Raw genomic sequence first — 21,363 nt, 5'->3', positions numbered from 1 at the left:
TCCCTTCAATCTATTCTCCACGGAGCAGTAAGACTCTTCTTTTGAAAATATAAATGAAATCACAGTTCGTACTTAAAACCATTTTATTGTTTCCCATTACATCCAAATTCCTAATCATGGCCACAGTACCCTGTTTGATCTAGCCCCTGCTACCTCTCCAAACTCATGTCCTACCATTTTCTCCTTTTCTCATAATACTCCCACCCAGAAAATTCTTTCAGTTCCTTGCTAATCTCTCTGTTCTCAGGCTTTGGCATAAGCTGTGCCCTTGCCTGGACCACCCTCCTACCTTTTCTCATGGCTGGCTCCTCCACAGTCGTCATGTCTCAAGGATCTAATTACCCTATTTAAGGAGGTCTCCCTCCCATCTCTCATCTGTCCCCCCACATAGTACCCACAGTTAGTCTCTATTATTGTGTCCACTATTTCCTTCATAATACTTATAAGTTTAAATTTCACATATATTTGTTTGAATTTGTTTTCTTATCTATTAGCTATCTTCCCCACCACCATGTGGTAAACTCCAGAAAGCAAGAACCATGTATCTTGTTCACCACTGTATATGCAGCATCCATTTCAATGCCTGAGGTAAATGAATGATTGAATAAATGAATGAGATGAAAGGTAAAACATGCCAGAAGATTTTGAGGATCATCCTTATATCCCAAATTATGATTGTAGGCAGATTATAATCTTGTCAAAAAGTAACCTTGTAATGTGTATTAAAGTACAAATGGGAGATAAAAACTGAAATCAGTTCGTGAAATATGATGTCCTAATACTGTGTTAGTAGTTCAATACTTGAGTACCCACAAGAATATGCAACACTATAAGAGACACAGCTAACACTTTAGAAGAGGATGCTGAGTGAGGTCCAAAATAGGGAACAAAGAGTATGAAGTACTCACTTTCCAAATAGCTGCCAACATTTGTGGCCAGACTAAACATTGGGATCAGGAATAAAAGCTTGACAAAACTGGGCCTACCATAGTCAAAATCTCCAACCCTTACTCTTAGGCCATATAAGCAGAACACTTGGGAAGAGGAGAATGTGCAAATCATCGGAGCCATGTCTTATTGGGTTCTTAGAGTGTTCTGTTCCTTTCCTATTTATCCCCCACCCCACTTCACATTACGTGAACAAGGCTCCAAGAATCAGCTAGAGAAACTGGAGGTGACTGTAATGAGAGAGACTGGCATCTCATCCACTGACAGATTTGTTGATGTGCCCTCCACCTACATGAACAGGAGGATAGAGACTTGGAGAGAAACAGCTGGCCAGGGAGTGGGCTGAAGTGAAACAATGTGCACTCCTACAATTTGGCATGGCTGGGTCCATTGATGCTGAGTACCAGAAAGTGCCATGCAGATTTAAACCATCTTGACACATAAGGGGAAAGAAATTCTAGCAGCAAGAGGCTGAGTATACTTCTAGGAGTGGGAACTGAGAGAGATTAAAAGAGAGAAAGTTGCAGACTGATCTCCCATGTCAAGGAACTGTGCAGTGGCGAAGCGACCTCAGGGTTTCTAGGAGAACTCAATGTGCCCGTGAAAGAGTGAACATGTAGATGCAACTTGGATTGTACTTACCCAGTCAAGAGAAACTTATCCCTTTCTTCTCTAATTTCCCTTCCAGTCCCCAATACCAGAGGGAATGGGCCTTTAAAAGAAAAGGAAAGAACTGGTCAAAAACTAAACAACTTCCATGTTCAGAGTTCCTGAGTCACAACTTCAGCTAGAAAACGCGTGCCTTGGAACTGAGACTGGAGTTTTAAACCAGACACACATTTAATAACTAAGAGTATGAAGGAAGAATTAAAAAATATGCTCAAGACATCTTTAAGGTATTTGCTACCCAGTGTTGCTCAATCACCTAAGGATCTCATTAAAACAAAAATTCCAATTCAGTTAGTCTGGGATGGGGCCCGAGATTCCACATTTCTAACGAGCTCCCTGGGGATACTGCCTATTTTAGGACCACACTTTGACAAACAAGACACCATAAAGTGGGGAAGGCAGTTTCAACAGAGCACGGTTCGCAGCAAGGTATAGAGAAAAATATTAGGTTAGAATATATGAAATATCCTTTTTTGTGGGTCAAAAACGGTTGAATATTGACAATTTCAAAAAACTTTTTATGTTTGTATCCTATCAAATAAAATTCATTCAATAAAATGGGAAACAGTATTAAATATTAAATAATTTCTCCAGATTCTGACAAATATTTATACCCTACATAAGTGAGAATGTATAAATGAAGTAACGTGTGGAAGTAGTACCGACCTGTGTTGGCAGGCATCAGCACTGGCGAGAAGAATGTGTGTGTGTGTGTGTATCTGAAAAAGATTGAGGCTAGAATCACAACCAGCTACCTCTAACACGCTGTAATTTTATGATTTTTACAAATGTTAAAGTCTTCAGGAACTGTGCTTGTGGATAAAAACTTACTGCCACCTGGTGGATCTGAGTTAAGTTAAAAGGGAAATATGTGTCTTTTTATTTATATATCTTAAATACTATTAGTATTTCCTCTGTTAATTTTAACTTGAAAAGGACAAAAGATAAATATGTATTTACTAAAAAAAACTACATTTAGGGCAACCTTTTACATTTGGTTTCAATTGGAGGGGAAAATAATGTTCATATTTATATGCATTAGATGGCATTAAAGTTACATTTTAACTTTATGATAATATGACTTTTCCTTTCATTTCCACAACTGTTTTATCCTAAGTAGGAATTTATCCATCCATTTGTTAAGGAGACTTTCAGAACTCGGACCAGTATAGGTAATTATTTCTCTTGATGTGTACATAGTGCTATCATAAAAGCCATTGTACACGACTCCCGACTTTCTTTCCCTTTGTCTGAAGATGTGTATTTTCAGAAGCCCTTTGCTTTCTCAGAAGAAAACAGTCCTCCCAATCCTTTCCAAGGTTAGATCATTTGATATTACCTTGTCTAATAAAATAAATTATCACTACCTTACTCAAATCTATATTTAACTTTCCTTCCATGTCATCATTCTCTGCAGGCTTTATGATCCCCACTCCCAAGAGCGGCAAAGAGCCTCTTCCTGACTCCATGTTAAACTTCCTCAATTCTCACCAATTTATTTTTGTAATCTAATCATTTAAATTTAGTTTAGATTCTCTCACAAACATGAGTGAATATCCATGGTCAGAATGGTGGCTTATCAATACAAAGCAGAAGAATAAAATCTGTAATTGAACTATTACATGCTGATTTACCACCCTTTTCTCTAAAAGTGGTATTCATTATTAAACCAAGAGAAAACATCCTGCAAGTCTTTTGCAGTGTCCTAATATTGTATGTTTTCTCATGATGAATTCTTCTGCAATTACTATTAAAACATAGATAAGCTTCACAATATATTTTTCTCACTTCTCTTTGTGACTTAGAAACTTTCATGTTATGTTATACAGTTCTAATGATTCTATGGTCTGACTATTAGAAAGAGTATGTAGTAATTTTCTAGCTTAATAACAGAACTATTAAAAACAGTAATAAAGAGTGGAAATGTTTCTTATGTACTTTTCAGAATCTTTAAATTGCACTTTTCTATTGAGTGGTTAATTTTTTCAATAGATAAGAGATTTCAAAGAAAAAGCCTATGGTCATAAACTTAAGTATTTTCACTCAAGGCCTCTAGATAATAGAGTTTAAAATCTATTGACATAAATTAAATGAAATTTCATGGTTCTCTTTCATCATTTTCATTCATAGGCCTCTCTGGAAGTGAGTTGGCAACACAGAGGACTTGTAATATTTGTGTTTTTGTCCAACATGGGTCGGAAAAAGGATAAGCCACAGAAAAATATTAAGGGTTCAGTAAAAATTCTGATTTTGTTGGAGGCAATGAATATTCTGAAATGCCTAAAAGTTTCTGAAATGACATATAAGCTATAATTCTAATATAAAAATAAAAATAAATCTATAAATTTTCTAACCTCTGATTGTAAAGGCAGTGCAAATAAAACATTCAGTATATAAACACTTTCAAGCTATTTATTACATAGTTCTTTCTATTTGGTATCATCATTATCACTGTTTGAACTGTTAGTGTCATCATAAATAGAAGCGTTTCTTATTGAAGATACCATCACATCTACAATGTCTTTTTTGGGGTTTTCTTCCAAATCAGTCTGTATTGCTCCAACTTCTGCTAGCTTCCATTCAAGTTCTGCAATAAATAATCCATCATTAAATCAGATAAAAATCTCAGAAAAATGAGAAGAAGAATTTCTCATCTATATGAAACACAAGTTGACTAATAAAATTAATGTGGAAGTGATGATGTATTTAGAACTGGATGACAATGAAAGTACTACAACATCAAAATACACATTAGACATAGCAAAGTTATACTTAAAGGGAAATTTTATGGTTAAACTGTTTATTTTAAAATGACTGAAAATAAGTGGTTTAAAAGTTCAAATCAAGAAGCTGGGAAAAAACAATAAAGCAAACCCAAGGAAAGCAGAAAGAGGGCTATAATGAAGAAAAGACTTTAGCAAAAAGAGAAAAACAAAATCAGTAAGAGGCAACCAACAAAATCAAAAGCTGGTTCTTTGAAGAGGCTAGTAGACATACCTCAGGCGAAAATGATCACAAGTAAGCGAAAGAAACCAAATAATACACAGAATTTACATGGGGCATAACTACGGTAAAGATTTTAAAGTTATGAGAATAGTATGAAAAAACTTACCCCAGTATATTTGAAAACTTTAATGGAAAAATTTCAACAAAAATATGAATTACCAAAATATATCCAAGAGAGAAACTAAAAAGAATTAAATTGATAACCAAAAATTCCCCATGCCTGCAAATTCATTTTGTTAAATTTATTCCTAAGTACTGTATAGATGAATAGAACATTTATGAAGAAAATTACAAAATGCTTTTATGAGGAAAATTCCAAAATATATTACATTAAAAAATATAATATATATGTTATATTTATGAGGAAAATTACAAAAACCATTAAAGAAGACCAAAATAAATGACAAAATATATCTCATTCATGGATAGGAACATTCATTGTTATTAAGATATCAAGTCTCCAATAATTAATCTATAAATAGGATTCTAATAAATAATCAACAGGCTTTTTCACAGAATTTGACTAATTCCAACATTTATATGAAATTTTGAAAACTTGCTCTACTAGAGACAACAGATTGTTATAAAGCTATAGTGATTAACATAGTGCTATATTGATTCAGGGACAGACAAACAGACCAGTGGAACATAGAGATTTCAGAAACAAATTGAAGCATTTTTTGAACCATGAAAAATGACATAGGAAACAAAAATCAATGGGGAAAACACCACACACACACATCAGGATTGTTACTATAAAAAAAGACAGAAAATAACAGATGTTGGTGAGAATGTGGAGAAATTGGAATCCTTGTGCAGTGTTGGGAATGTGAAACAGCGCAATCACTATGGAAGACAGTATATTGTTGCTCAAAAAATTAAAATAGAATTACCATATGATCCAGCAATTCTACATCTGAGTATATACCCAAAAGAATTGAAAACAGGGACTAGAATGATTATTTGTACATCCATGTTCACAGGAGCATTGTTCACAATAGCTAAAAGGTAGATGCAACCCAAGTGTCCATCAACAGATGAATGGGTAAATGAAATGTGGTATGAACATATAATGGAATATTATTCAGTCTTAAAAAGGAAGGAAATTCTGACACATGCTACAACATGGATGAACTTTGAGGACATTATGCTAAGTGAAAGAGGTCAGTCACAAAAGGACAAACACTGTTATGATTCACTTATATGAAGTACTGAGAGTGGTATAGAGTCAGAAATTAGAATGGTGATTTTCAGGGGCTGGAGGGAGAGAGGAATGGGGGAATTATTGTTTAATGGGTAGAGAGTTGCAGTTACGCCACATGAAAAGAGTTTTAGAGATGGATAATGGTGATGATAGCACAATGGTGTGAATGTACTTAATGTCACTGAACTATATAATTAAAAATGGTTAAATAAAGTAACATAAAATAAATAAGTCCTAGGTATGTAAATGTACAGCATAGTAACTATAGTTAAAAATACTGTATTATATATTTAAAACGTGGTTAAGATGGTAAATTTCATGTTATGTGTATTTTACGACAAATAAAATTTTTTTTAATATATCAATTTGAAAAAAGCATGGACCAGATAACATGCTATTCATGACAGTGATTGCCTCCAAGGAGGCAGGGAGGGGAATGGGACTAGAAATGGAAATATAAGTAACTTCAACTATATCTGTAATGTTTATTTCAACAATAAACAAAGAAATAGCTGAAGCAAACATGAACAAATGTTCACCTTTGTTATTTTTGGTAAATGATTTCATGAATGTTTGCTATATTATTGTTGTACTCCTACGTGTTAATTTTTTTTAGTTAAAGGGATGAGATCCAAGCAGAAAAAACAAGGTGGTAAAACGAAGAGGAGCCTTAGAGACTAGGAGAAGGAAAAGGGGGTAATTCTGGAACAATTAAAGTATTGGAGGTCTCAGTAAACAAACAGCTTTAGCGGAATGATAGAGTGAAAGAATGGCTGTTAAAAACAACTATTCACGATGGCTTTAACACAATGGTAAGAGAAAAAGATTTAAAAAATATAGAATTAAAGTAGTTCCAGGAAATGACTAGATCAAGGATATGGCCTTAGAATTAGGCTAGGAAGTAAAAATTATCAAAGTCCTGTGCTATGTACTATGAAAAAAAATAATAGGAAGCATGGTCCTTGTACTTGTTAGGGAGACAAAACTCAAAGAGAACTGATTAACCAACAAAATCAGATTGTACATGGATAAGTGAAAAATAAGTTGTATAGAGAATATATGCTATAGAAATTCAGTAGAGAAGATGAAGATAGATTATAATTGGTCCAGAATCACATAATGGGATAAATGGAAATCTAGGAAACCCATGAAGGAATCGGGTTTGGAAGCGAGGGTAGAGAAGGGTAGGGTATTTTGGGTATAGGGAAAGAGTATGAAACAAAAAATCACAAATGAGTAATGTATGTCTGGGGTAGTGGTTGAAGGCGAACCTGGCTGGAGCAGAAACTGGAAAGCATCCAGAAATATATTTGGCTACATGGGCTGAAATTCTCAAGCAGAAATTCTGAATTGTTAACTTATTTGAGGGGCCAGCCCGGTGGCGCAGCGGTTAAGTTCGCACATTCGGCTTCTCGGTGGCCCGGGGTTCGCTGGTTCGGATCCTGGGTGCGGACATGGCACCGCTTGGCACGCCAGGCTGTGGTAGGCGTCCCACATATAAAGTAGAGGAAGATGGGCACGGATGTTAGCTCAGGGCCAGGCTTCCTCAGCAAAAAGAGGAGGACTGGCAGTAGTTAGCTCAGGGCTTATCTTCCTCAAAATAAAATAAATAACTTATTTGAGACAAGGAACCATTAAGGATTTAAGCAAGTGGGTGTTATAATAAGAGTATTATTGTCAAAAAATTAATCTGGAGGCATAAAAGAAGATACTGGAATCAAGGGGGAAAACCTTATGTTTTACGGAAATAGACTTTCATAATACTTGTTAACATGTAGAAGTTTTCACCTATTTTTTTATAAACAAATTTTTAAAATAATGTCATTACCTTCTAGCTTGAGATTTATCCCTCCACATTCTATAATTCCAATGAATTTGCTTTCTATCTGACCATTTTTATAAGCAAAAATTGTTGGTAAACAATTGTCATGGTAGTGTTGAATACAGCTATTCACGATGGCTTTAACAAATTTAGTTTCTGGAAACTTTCTTGCTAGGAGACTAAGATGCTGGTTAACCAACAAACACATTGGGATGCTAAAAAAGAGAAACAGTACACACAGTATCTTTAAAAAACAGACTACTCATGTCAGTCTAATAAAATAGATCACATTGGTTTATAACATGACATAAATTTCAGGTGTACATCATTATATTTCAACTTCTGTATAGACTGTATCATGTTCACTACCAAAAGTCTAGTTGCAAAAAAAATCCGTTAATTTTCTTAAAATGTATCTTTTATATTGACATATGAGTGCATTTTCTTAATGTCAAGAAAACTAATATTTTATGTAACTATTGTAGATTGCCCCCAAAAAGCCTTCTGAGAAGGTAACAAATACCTAACATGTTATAAAAACAGATCCTTACTCTGAGTCCATCAAAGCATATGACAGTTTACAACAGCCTAGCTGAGACTAAAACACATTCAACCTCTTTGAAGAATTTTTGAAAACGATTTGTCAAAACTAGTAATTTACCTAGAAATAACCATTAATGTAAATAATTTTATACCATGGTGTGGGCGTTCAGAACCAACATCTATTCTGCTGATCATAATGAGTCTCCGAAAAGACATTCAGTGAACCACTTCAGTATTTAACATTTGTCACGCACAGATTCCGGGAGTGTAAATGTTGGATTTCTCATACTTGTTTGTGAAGAACCCAAATCAGAAGTATTTACGAACTGGTTTAACCAGATAAGTGGTATAGGAAAAACGAGAAATGATTCTTTTTAAGGCTTTAAATTATTCAAAAATTAATTACCAAGCATTTTAGTTACAATAAAAGTAACGTCTTTTTTTTATTAAGATTATGATAGTTTACAACCTTGTGAAATTTCAGTTGTACATTATTGTTAGTCATGTTGTAGATGCACCACTTCACCCTTTGTGCCCTCCCCTCACCCTTTCCCCTGGTAACCACCAATCAATTCTCTTTGTCTATATGTTCACTTCCACCTGTGAGTGGAGTCATACAGAGTTCGTCTTTCTCTGTCTGGCTTATTTCACTTAACATAATACCCTCAAGGTCCATCCATGTTGTTGTGAATGGGACGATTTTGTCCTTTTTTATGGCTGAGTAGTATTCCATTGTATATGTATACCATATCTTCTTTATCCAATCATCAGTTGCTGGGCACTTAGGTTGGTTCCACATCTTGGCTATTGTAAATAATGCTGCAATGAACATAGGGGTGCATGGGACTTTTGGAATTGCTGATTTGAAGTTCTTTGGATAGATACCCAGTAGTGGGATGGCTGGGTCATAAGGTATTTCTACTTTTAACTTTTTGAGAAATCTCCATACTGTTTTCCACAGTGGCTGCACCAGTTTGCTTTCCCACCAACCAACCGTGTATGAAGGTTCCTTTTCCTCCACAACCTCTCCAACATTTGTCACTCTTGGTTAGTAATATCTTCTTTTATGGGGCATGGTAGCCTATCAATATTTGTCTGAGGAAGTGGTAAGCTGATAAACAGCAGGGCTCAAATTTGCATAAACTGCTCTGTACAGAATTTCTCTAAGGACCTGAAGAGAAAAGAAATTCTTTATTCAGAGAACGAGATAAGAACACTGAGGGCTGCTGTCATGGCCTCTGTTGCTGGTTTGGCTTCGAGCCCAGGTAGAGGGGCTGGGAACTAAAGCTAGAGGGGCTGTTTTGATGAGGGATTTATGAAGCTCTGGGAGCTCGCGGCTCCTTTATGGCACAGAGTTGGGGAAAGGTCCACTGTTCCCAATTATCATTATACCGGGCTGGTGAGGCCTAGGGAGATTGGGGTTATACCTTGCACAACTTGTCACTCTAAAATTAACTGTTTGGGGATTGGAGGGGCTGTGAGGGAAATATTCTCTTAAAAAAGACTTAAGTGGCATGATATATCCAAATCCACAGCATAATGCTTGACTGGATCCTTATTCAAAAACATATGTATTTATAAATGACATTTTGAAGTCAGTTGGGGAAATTTGAGTAAGGAATGGGTATTAGATGCTATTAGGAGTTATTGTTAATTTTCTTAGGTGAGAAAATGGTATTATGTTAAAAAGAAAAACCGCAGGACCAAAATGGCAACACTTGTGCTAAAGCCCATGATACCAAACCAAGATTTAAATCTTTACGTAATAGCAGTTTTGACCTTCCCCAGAAATGTAGTCTTCATCAACCAGTCTGGAATTTTCTGGAAAGTACCAATGAGGTAATCTGTGGCTTGGGCCCTCTCCATGTCCCAGAGGAAGAAGAGGTAATCTGCACGATGAAATCCTTGACTTTCCCTCCCCCTCAAAGAGGAGATGTCCTGACCCAAAATAATCCTTTCTTTTTTTTTGCTAATAACTTCCTTGCCCCACCCTCCTTCCTATAAAACCCTTCCATTTTGCATTAACTCCTAGGAGTATCTCTCTGCTTGCTAGAGGAGATGTTGCCCGATTCCTGAATCATTGAATAAAGCCAATTAGATCTTCACATTTACTCGGTGGCGTTTTGTTTTTAACAGTGGTTATGCAGAAAAAAGTCCTTATGATTTGATGATACATGCTGAAATATTTAGAAGTAAAGCATCATGCTGTGTTAATTTACTTTGAAATGGTTCTGCAAATTCACACACACACACAAAGTGATACAAATATGGCAAAATGTTCATGTTCAATCTACCTGGCCACTATTTAGGACGCTCACTTTATCATTACTTTTCTGTATGTTTGAAATTTTCCATAACAAGTATTTTTTTTAATTAACTGCCAAAGAGTACTTATTTTTCTAAGAAGTGTGACAAGTCCTTTAAGTTAGACATGAAGATATATTAAAATACTTTATTTAATCCCGAAGCCAAATGACTCTATACATACATGTACATATATATACACATATTTTTCTTGAGTAGTCTTTGTTTTATGCTTTATAAAACCTTAACACCAGAAATACATACCTTAAAACATTAGTATATTAACATTTCATAAAAATGCTATGGTAATTACCTTGATCTGTATAGATGAATTATAACCCATACATCTTTTTCTGCATTTGTGACTTCATTCACATACTGATTTCCAGAAATTTCTCTTAATTCCCCAAATTTTTGTTTTTTCTTAAGAGCTTTCCATTCCTGTAACCGTTTTTCTCTAAGTAAAAAAAATGAAATGAAACCACATAAGAAAATTATTACATTCTTAAGTTCATTCCCATATTCGGTAACAATTTAGGGCAATGAATGTAATGCTTGTGCCTGTCAAACACTTTAAAGAATATTAGAATAATTATTAATGGTCTTATAATGCCAATTTCTCTTTTTATTTGGGAATTTGTGTTATCGTGGGTATTACAAAGTGTAAGAAGTCAGCTACTGACTTTTAAATTTATTTTTATTAACGACTAGGTCTTAATCATAATTATAGAGACTTTATTTAGACATTGGGCCAATAAATTTCCATACAAGACTAAATACTTATTAAGGGAGAATATGCATAATAATAATAGCTAACATTTTTTGAGTGCTTACTACATTGCCAGACACTATTTTAAATGCATTACATTAACTAATTTATTCCTTGTACAAACATTATGAACTTGGTACTGTTATTATCCCCATTTACATCCTCAACTATCATGCTAAACTGACCTTCAATCCCAAACCTTTGTAAGTATGTGTAATTACCTGTTATAAATTTATTGCAGGCAGAGAGGTCATAGAGAAGAGTGATTACGAGTTTGGACTCTAAGGTCAGACTGCACTGGGTTTTAAATGCCAGCTCCCACTTACTAGCAGCATGAACTTGGGCAAGTTATTTAATCTCTCTAAGCTTCAGTTTCCCCAAGTGCAAACTGCAATAATACTAATACCTATTGGCATGGGATTGTGGGGGATTAACTAACACACGTAAATTTCTTAGACTGGTGCCTAGCAAACTGAGCATTCAGCTAATGTTACCTAGTTATTCATCCATAAGAACCTTAAAACTTTGTTAAACAACTCTCTCAAAATTTACATACTTTAATTGTTGAATGCTTGGATTCATAAAGCAAATCCAAATGGTTTCTGACACATCTGCAAATTTCTTTAAAGTTACTGATTCTATATCTCTAAGTTATCTGGGAGAACTTACTCCCCTTCTTTGTCTGTGTATTAAATATATTTTCTGATTTTCTGTATTCTTGGATGCTCTGGCATCTGAGGCTTTGCTGATCCATGAGAGACTGCTTCTCCCAGGGTTACCTAATTCCTAAAGATAGCAAACACTTGCCCAAGAGCACATTCCTCAAATGCAAACCAACTGATCCAGAGCTCAATCCTTCAACCACCTCCTTTACTGGGCTGAGCCATTATCCCCCTGCTTTAATCATCCCTGGGCCTGGTACCAGACAACTAGAGACAGCCACTATAATCCAGAGCCTGAAAAATTATTCAAACTATCCAATCCTAAATCTCCTTACTCTGCCTAGCTTGCATTTCCTGTGGAAACCGCAATAAAGGCTCATGTCCATGCTATACGCTCACTCCGTCTGCCTCTTCGCCAGCTCTGGTGCTTCCCCGTGTGGCCCTGCATTGTGGGGCATGCCCCCTACTCTTGAGAATTGTGAGTAACAAACAGTCTTTTCAGAGTCAATTATCTCCTGGTCTGTTGGCTTCACTGTACCTGAATAAATACAAAATCCTGTGTGTATTTTAAAACACCCTGTCCTTATTTCACCTATTAGAAACATGTCGGGTAAAACCAATCACTTTACATAACAAGTAATCTAAGCAAAATGAAGCCTAGAGGGGAAGACCAGTGTCGACGAAAATAATCCATAACCAATCTACAAATGAAAATTTGGGTGAGTTTATTCTGGGCTGAAATCTGAGGACCATGGCCTGGGGCCTTTCTTCTCAAAGGAAGAAAGGGCACCAAAGATGTGAGGTATACAGAGTGGTTATATACCCCCATACAGGATGTTTCACGTATGATTGAAATGTCCCTCCCACAATAGTCACAAGATTGCCCTGTCAGCACAGCACTTGATGGACACAGCAGGTAGTGGGTCTGCTCTCTCAGAGGGTGTAGCAGGAGGCAAGTCTATTTGTCTCGAGCTGGGCAGCCACAGGTGAGCGCAGCAATCAGTTTCTAGCCTAAGGAAAGATGCTTAATCCTTAAGGAGAAGCCAACATTGGGATGGGAAGGGAAGTTGCACCTTAATCTCAAGGGCCTTTGTTCTTGCCATAAGGAATATCTAAAGCAGATATACAATGCATGCTCAACAGCCATGGTCAGGCCCTTTTGGAAAGACAAGGTCAGGCCGAATTAGGTTTATACCAAATGGCTTCCTCATATGCTCCAATATATCCTATTGCTTGCCATTTTTATTTGTCACCAAGAATAGTACTCCAAGTCTAGGACCCCCACACAGTTTTCAAACTGAAGTCCTTCAATTTTCCCTCTACTGGCCCAGATATTCAGAATTTACAGTTACTCCAAAGATCTTTTCTCAGCCCTATATTGCTTGCATTGAGTATTTAGCATCATTAACTTCCCTCTATTTGATCTCACTGGCTTAATATCTTTCAAAAGTTTCAAAAAGTTTTTGTTCTGATGAGGGCACCATGCCCCCCTTAATGGTGCAACTATCAACTACTTCTCTTCTTCCTCCCCTCTTCTACCCTCTCCTCCTCATTTGTCTTTGTTATTTCAAAGGAATTGAGCAGGCAGAGACACAAACACCTGGATTAGTTTTGCCATCAGGAAGTGATATAGTGTTCAGTGGCCTGCATTTTTCACCTAACAATCATATCAGTTGAGATTCAGTTGCATAAACAGAAAGCCCTCTAGCTATTTTAAGCAGCAATAAACTTAATCTGGGGAATTAAGTCCTTTACAAACTCAGTGGAAAGAGGAAGGAGGAGGCTCTAGACCGAACTAACAGGAACGACTCCCAGAACAACACTGCAAAACTGGTCTGCCAACGAAACAGCTTTGTCTGCCGTAATCCAGAAACTGGGGAAGCTGGAACTAATGTTGCACTTATGCCCTAGTATCAAACTACTCTGGAGATCAGAAAACCGCTGTAACAACTTTTGTCTCTAGGAACTTATCTCCTTAGCAAAGACTGGGAGAAAATATTTGCAAAACCTACATCTGATAAAGGACTGTCATACAAAATATATACAAAGAACTGTAAAAACTCGACCATAGGAAAACAAACCACTATATTAGAAAATGGACCTAAGACCTTAACAGACACCTCACCAAAGAAGATATACAGGTGACAAATAAGCATCTGAAAAGATGCTCCCACATCTATGTGACAAATAAAAATGGCAAGTAATAGGATATATTAGAGAATATGAGGAAGCCATGTGGTGTAAACCTAATTTGGCCTGACCTTGTCTTCCCAAAAGGGCCTGACCGTGGCCGTTGAGCATGCTTTGTATATCTGCTTTAGATATTCCCTACAGCAAGAACAAAGGCCCTTGAGATTAAGGTGCAACTTCCCTCCCCCTCCCAATGTTGGCATTCCCTTAAGGATTAAGCATCTTTCCTTAGGCTAGAAACTGATTGCTGCGCTCACCTGTGACCACCCAGCTGGAGACAATAGGCTTGCCTCCTGCTACACCCTCTGAGAGAGCAGACCCACTACCTGCTGTGTCCATCAAGTGCTGTGCTGACAGGGCAATCTTGTGACTATTGCGGGAGGGACATTTCAATCATATGTGAAATGTCCTGTATGGGGGTATATAACCACTCTGTATACCTCACATCTTTGGTGCCCTTTCTTCCTTTGAGAAGAAAGGCCCCAGGCCATGGTCCTCAGATTTCAGCTCAGAATAAACTCTCCTAAATTTTCATTTATAGATTGGTTATGGATTATTTTCGTTGCCAGTTCTTTCGTCGACATATGTCATCAGGGAAATGCAAATTAAAACAACAAGAGACCATTATACATCTATTAGAATGACCAAAATCTGGAACACTGACAACACCAACTGCTGGAGAGGATGTGGAGCAATAGGAGCTCTCACTGCTGGTGGAAATGCAAAATGGCACAGCTTTTTTTGGAAGGCTTTTGGAAGGTTTTTGGAAGTTTAGAGGTTTCTTATAAAACTAAACATACTCTTACCACATGATCTGGCTATCGGGCTCCTTGGTATTTACCCAAAGGAGTCGAAAACACGGCCATGTAAAAAACTGCACGTGGGTGTTTATAGCAGCTTTATTCATCATTGCCAAAACTTGGAAGCCACCAAGATGTCCTTCAGTGGTTGAATGGATAAATAAACTGTGGTACATCCAGACAACGGAATATTACTCAGTGCTAAAATGAAACGAGCTATCAAGTCATGAAAAGACATGGAGAAACCTTAAACGCATGTTATTAAGTAAAAGAAGCCAATCTGAGAAGGCTACATACTGTATGATTCCAACTATATGACATTCTGGAAAAGGCAAACTATGGAGACAATAAAAAGATCAGTAGTTGCCAGAGGTTGGCAGTGGGGGAAGGATGAATAGGCAGAGCACAGAGGATTTTTAGGGCAGTGAAAATACTCTTATGATATTATAATGATGGATATATGTCATTATTCATTTGTCTAAACCTGTAGAATGTACAACACCAGAATGAACTGTAATGTACACTCTTGACTTTGGGCAATTATAATGTATGTCTGTGGATTCATCAATTACAACAAATATATCACTCTGGTGGGAGATATTGATAATGGGGAAGGCTTTGCATTTGTGGGAGCAGGAGCTATATTTGAAATCTCTACACTTGCCACTCAATTTTGCTGTGAACCTAAAACTGCTTTTGAAAAAAAAGTCTTAAATTTTTAGCTGCTGTTTTGCTTTGGCTTTAAATGAAGAATTTGCTTTAAATCAGCACTATCAAGATGACTACAGAATTTTATTTTCTTAAGAACAAGTAAAATTTTGAAAGGCTACAGTTTCCTTTTTCCTTACATCCAAAGTGACAGCAGAGATATGAAGATAATGCCATAATTTGGTGGCCATTAGATTTGGACTTTTGATGTGGAGCATACAAGTGAAAGAACTTCTATGTATAGCATCTCTTTATCTCTGTGGCAGAGACTAATTGGGTGGTCATTAGTATAGCTTCCTCTTCCACCGCTTACAGGAAGACAGCATTTGCTAGCTTCCCTTGAAGTTAGATTAGGGCCATAAGACTGGATTATGTCCAGTGAAACATGAGTGAAAGTGATAAGTGCATTTCTATGACTCATCTCTGAAATGTCCCATACCATTTTTCACACTGTCTCCTTGGTCCACAAGCCTGGAGGTAAAGGATTCTGAGATGATGGAGCCCCTAATTAAGAGAGCCCAGATCCCTAGTCATCACCTGGAGGAGAGCTGGACATGCACCATCTGTGAGTGAGGAAATTTCCTGTGTGAAAACACTGAGATTTTGTAGTTGTTTGTTACAGGAGCTAGCATTAATTATCTTAATAAATTCTGCTGACATAAATGATTATAACATTAAGTTTGCTAGCATTGAACAACCCCTGCATTCCTTGAATAAACCCTAATTATTCACTATATATGATTATTTTAGTACACTGGTTTATTTGCTAACATTTTATTTAAGATTTTGGCATTTGCATTTTAAAAGTGAGATTGGTCTAAAGCAATATTTTTCAAGTTGAGGCATGTGGACATCCTGTATGAGACATCCATCACTTGGGTATGGCAGGTTCCACAGAGGGGCATATTCCTGAGACTTGACTCAAATTTACTGAATATTATCTCTTGGTGCTGGCCTCAGGAATGTGCATTTTTAACTTTATATTATGGACACTAATTAATATGTACAAAAGTAAAAAGGACCCAGATGTCTGCATCTTCCATCAATAATTTCTATTCATGGCCAATCTTCTTTCATCTCTAACCCCATTAACTCCCCATCTCAAAGCCTATTCTGAAGCATATAAGACATCATGTCATTTCATCTATAAATATTTCATTATATATCTCTATGAGAATACTTTAAAAAATTTAGTTCGGGGGCCAGCCCCATTGCCAAGCAGTTAAGTTCACATGCTCTGCTTTGGCAGCCCAGGGTTTGCCGGTTCGGATCCTGGGCATGGACCTACACACTGCTCATCAGGCCATGCTGTGGCAGCATCCCATATAGAGGAACTAGAATGACCTGCAACTAGGATATACAATTATATATTTGGGCTTTAGGGAGAAAAAAAAAGAGGAAGATTGGCAACAGACGTTAGCTCAGGGCCAATCTTCCTCACTGAAAAGCATAAAAAAAAAATTTAGTTCACATGGCATAATCACACCTAAACCAATGATAATTCCTTAATATATTCAGATATTATTCAAATAATCCTATCCTCTCCATTTAAAAAACTTATTTAATTGTGGTAAAACATACATGAAACTTTATCATGTTGACCATTTTTACATGTACAGTTCTGTGTCATTCAGTACTGTCTCCATTTTTTAAAGTTTGTTTATTCAAATGAGGATCCAAATTAGAGTTATACAAATGTTGTTATATCTCTTAAATCTCATTTAGTCCACAGATTCTCTTCCATCTATTCTTTCCCCTAGCAATTTCTTTCTTGAAGGAAACTAGATCGCTTGTCCAAAGTTCCCCACAGTCTGAATTTTGCTGATTGCATTATTAGGAAGTTAATTCACACAAGAAATCTAATTTTGCAATAAGTTGGTAAGCTTTCTAGCTCTATACAAAAGGGATTATCTGTGCCTTGAAAGTAGAGGAAAATCAGCTGTAGAACAAATTTCAGGAAGCAGGCTATCTTCTCAATTATGCTTGTCTATCCCTTATTGAGTCAATTTTGGAAATTTATATTTTTATTTAAAATCATATTTTTTTAATGATGCATATGATCATATGTCCTGTGTCTGGCTTCAGACACAGTATAATGTTTATGAATTTCACCAAGGTGATCATGTGTATCAGTAGTTAGCTTACTATTCCTTGTTGTTATTGGTGCCACTTGAGTGACTCCTAGCTACCCCGGGGACATCAGAACTGAACTCTGCCTGGTCTTTGGTCTTTTTGCACCATCCTCTCACCTTCTAGAACTATATCAGACAATGCTCCTCTGTGATGCATAGGGTTTTCATGGCCAGTTTTTTTGGAAGTGAGTCTCCAGGTCCTTCTTTTTAGTCTGTCTGAGTCTGGAAGCTCCACTGAAACCTATCCACAAAGGGTGACCCTGCTGGTATTTGAAATATTGGTGGCATAGCTTTCAGCATCAGAGCAACATGCAGCCACAGTATGATAACCAACAGACAAGTAGTGTGGTTCCCTGACTGGGAAATAAACCCAGGCAGCAGCAGTGAGAGCACTGAATCTTAACCACTAGACCACCAGGGCTGGGCTTACTATTCTCACAGAGTAATATTCCATTTCATAAATGAATTACAATTTGCTTATTCATTCACCTCACATTTATTCATCATATTGATGAACTTTTGGGTTGTCACCAGTTTCTGGCTATTATGAATATTCATGTACAAGTCTTTGTATTGACATATATCTTCAATTCTCTCAAGTAAATATCCAGGAATGTAATTGCTGGGTTGTATGTTAAATGTATTTGTAACTTTATAAGAAATTGCCAAACTATTTTCCAAAGTAGTCATATGTGAGTTACAGTTCCTCTAAGATCTTTAGTTTTTAATTGTAATATAATTCATATACAATGAAAGTCAACTATTTAAAGTGTACAATTCAGTGACTTTTAAAATATTCACAGAGTTGGGCATCCATCACCACTATCTAATTCCAGACTATTTTTATTGCCCCAAAAGAAACCTCATATCCATTGGCAGTTATTCCTTATTCCCCCATCCCGGGCCCTGTCAATTAATAATCTGCTTTCTGTTTCTATGAATTTTCCTATTCTGGACATTTCATATAAAATGTGGCCTTTGTCACTGGCTTCTGTCACTTAGCATAATATTTTCAAGATTCAATCCTGTTGTGGCACGTATCAGTATATAATTTGTTTACATGGCTGAATAATATTCCATTGTATGAATATACAGTGGTCCCTCAGTATCCACAGAGGACAGAATTGCAGTCAGGAGGATAGGAATATAGAAATGTTTCACATAGAGGAGGAGAGAGAACTAAGACTAAAAACAAATGAAGAAACTCTCCAAGAAATATCCAACGCCATTAAGAAATGCAACATAAGGATTATAGGTATCCCAGAGGGAGAAGAGAAGGAGAATGGAGCAGAAAGCTTGTTCAAAGAAATAGAACTGAGAACTTCCCAAACCTGGGGAGAGAGCTGAAAATCCATGTGACAGAAGACAATAGATCTCTAAACTTTATCAATGTAAAAAGGCCAACCCTAAGGCATATAGTAGCAAAGCTTGGAAACGTCAATGACAAAGAGAAAATATTAAGGGCAGCAAGGCAGAAGAAAATAATCTACAAAGGAACCCCTATCAGGCTGTCAACAGATTTCTCAGCAAATACATTACAGACTAGGAGAGAATGGAACGATATATTCAAAATTCTGAAAGACAAAAACTTTCAGCCAAGAATACCCTATCCATTGAAAATATCTTTCAAATATGATGGAGAAATAAAAACTTTCCCAGATAAACAAAAGTTAAGGGGGTTCATTGCCACAGACCCGCCCCCTACAAGAAATGATGAGGAAGGCCCTCATATCTGAAAAAATATTTAAAAAGGAAAGAGGTTACAAAACCCTGAGCAAAGGAGATAAGTAGAAAGACAAAATCAGAAAGTTGCAGCTCTCCATCAGAACAGGTTAGCAAATGCTTAAGCATAACATTAAAGGGAAAGGGAAGGGCAACACCAGGAATAACTATAATCTTGTCATTTTACCACAAACTCACAACACAAGAAGAAAAAAAGATGTGACAATAACAACTTAGAAGGGGAAGAGGAAAAGGATGGAACCAGTTTAGTCTAAGGAAATAAGAGGCTATCAGAAAATGGACTAGCTCATCTATGACATGTTCTATACAAACCACGTGGTAACCACTAAACAAATAATTAGAACAGAGACACAAATTACAAATAAGGAGAAAACTAAGAGAACCAACATAGAAAACTGCCTAACTGAATTGGTAGTCTGAAATTCATGGGGCGAGAAACCAAGGAAAAACAAGAGAACTGGAAAATGAGTGATAAAATGGCAGCATTAGGCCCCCACATTTCAATAATCACTCTAAATGTAAAATGATTGAATTCGCCAATCAAAAGGCACAGAGTGACAGGATGGATTAAAAAACAAGAACCAACAATATGCTGCCTCCAGGAAACACACCTCAGCCCCAAAGACAAACATAGACTCAGAGTTAAGGGATGGAAGACAGTACTCCAGCTAATAGTGAACATAGGAAAGCAAGTGTCACCATACTTATATCAGACAAAGTAGACTTCAAGGCAAAACAGGTAAAGAGAGACTAAGAGGGGCAGTTTATAATGATAAAAGGGACACTCCAACAAGAAGACATAATACTTATAAATATATAGGAGGACCACACAGGAGGACCAAAGTACATAAAGCAACTATTAACAAAACTAGAAGGAAATATCAACAATACAATAACAGCAGGGAACTTCAACACCATACTAGCACCAATGGATAGATCATCCAGAGAGAAAGTCAACAAGGACATTGTAGAATTAAATGAAAAACTAGACCAGATGGACTTAATAGATATATATAGAACACTCCATCCAAAAACCGCAGGTTACACATTCTTCTCAAGTGTGCATGGAACATTCTCAAGGATAGACCATATGTTGGGAAACAAAGAAAGCCTCAACAAATTTAAAAGGATTGAAAATAATATCAAGCACCTTTTCCAATCATAATGCTATGAAACTAGAAATCAGTTACAAGAATAAAGCTGGGAAAGGGGCAAAGGCGTGCAGATTAAACAACATGCTACTGAATGACCAATGTATCATTGAAGAAATCAAAGGAGAAATCAAATATTATCTGGAGACAAACAAAAATGAAAACACATCATACCAACTCATTTGGGATGCAGCAAAAGCCATCCTAAGAGGGAAATTCATTGCAATACAGGCTCACCTCAATAAACAAGAAAAATCTCAAATAAGCAATCTCAAACTACACCTAAAAGAATTAGAGAAAGAAGAACTAACAAAGCCCAAAGTCAGTAGAAGGAGGGAAATAATAAAAATTAGAGCAGAAATAAATGAAATCAAAACAAAAAAGACAGTAGAAAGGATTAATGAAACAAAGAGCTGGTTCTTTGAGAAAATTAACAAAATTGACAAACCCTTAGCCAGGCTCACTAAGGAAAAAAGAGAGAAGATTCAAATAAATAAAATAAGAAATGGAAGAGGAGAAATCACAATGGATACCATAGAAATACAAAAGACTACAAGAGAATACTATGAAAAACTATATGCCAACAAACTGGACAGCCCAGAAGAAATGGATAAATTCTTAGACTCTTAAAACCTCCCAAAACTGAATCAGGAAGAAATAGAGAATCTGAATAGACCAATCACAAGTAAAGAGATTGAAACAGTAACCAAAA

The 21,363-nt window shown here is 36.5% G+C and overlaps 1 protein-coding gene across 3 annotated transcripts in view; it reads right to left on the bottom strand.

Moving 5' to 3' along the window:
- Positions 1 to 4,011: 4,011 nt before the first annotated feature.
- The window catches only part of PDCL2 (phosducin like 2), a 40,672-nt gene continuing 23,320 nt past the window's right edge, over positions 4,012 to 21,363 (bottom strand). For all 3 annotated transcript variants that reach the window (XM_005608758.4, XM_023638077.2, XM_070263817.1), the window contains 3 exons: positions 10,810 to 10,953; positions 7,656 to 7,864; positions 4,012 to 4,204 (listed from right to left, as the gene is read on the bottom strand). In XM_005608758.4, coding sequence (XP_005608815.1) covers positions 4,047 to 4,204; positions 7,656 to 7,864; positions 10,810 to 10,953 — 511 coding nt within the window. In that variant the 3' untranslated portion in view covers positions 4,012 to 4,046. The remainder of the gene's footprint in view (positions 4,205 to 7,655; positions 7,865 to 10,809; positions 10,954 to 21,363) is intronic.

Source organism: Equus caballus, chromosome 3 (genome assembly GCF_041296265.1).
Source record: "Equus caballus isolate H_3958 breed thoroughbred chromosome 3, TB-T2T, whole genome shotgun sequence".
Classification (NCBI taxonomy): domain Eukaryota; kingdom Metazoa; phylum Chordata; class Mammalia; order Perissodactyla; family Equidae; genus Equus; species Equus caballus.
The sequence above is the reverse complement of the archived record's forward strand: the minus strand, read 5'-3'. Positions and strand labels throughout refer to the sequence as shown.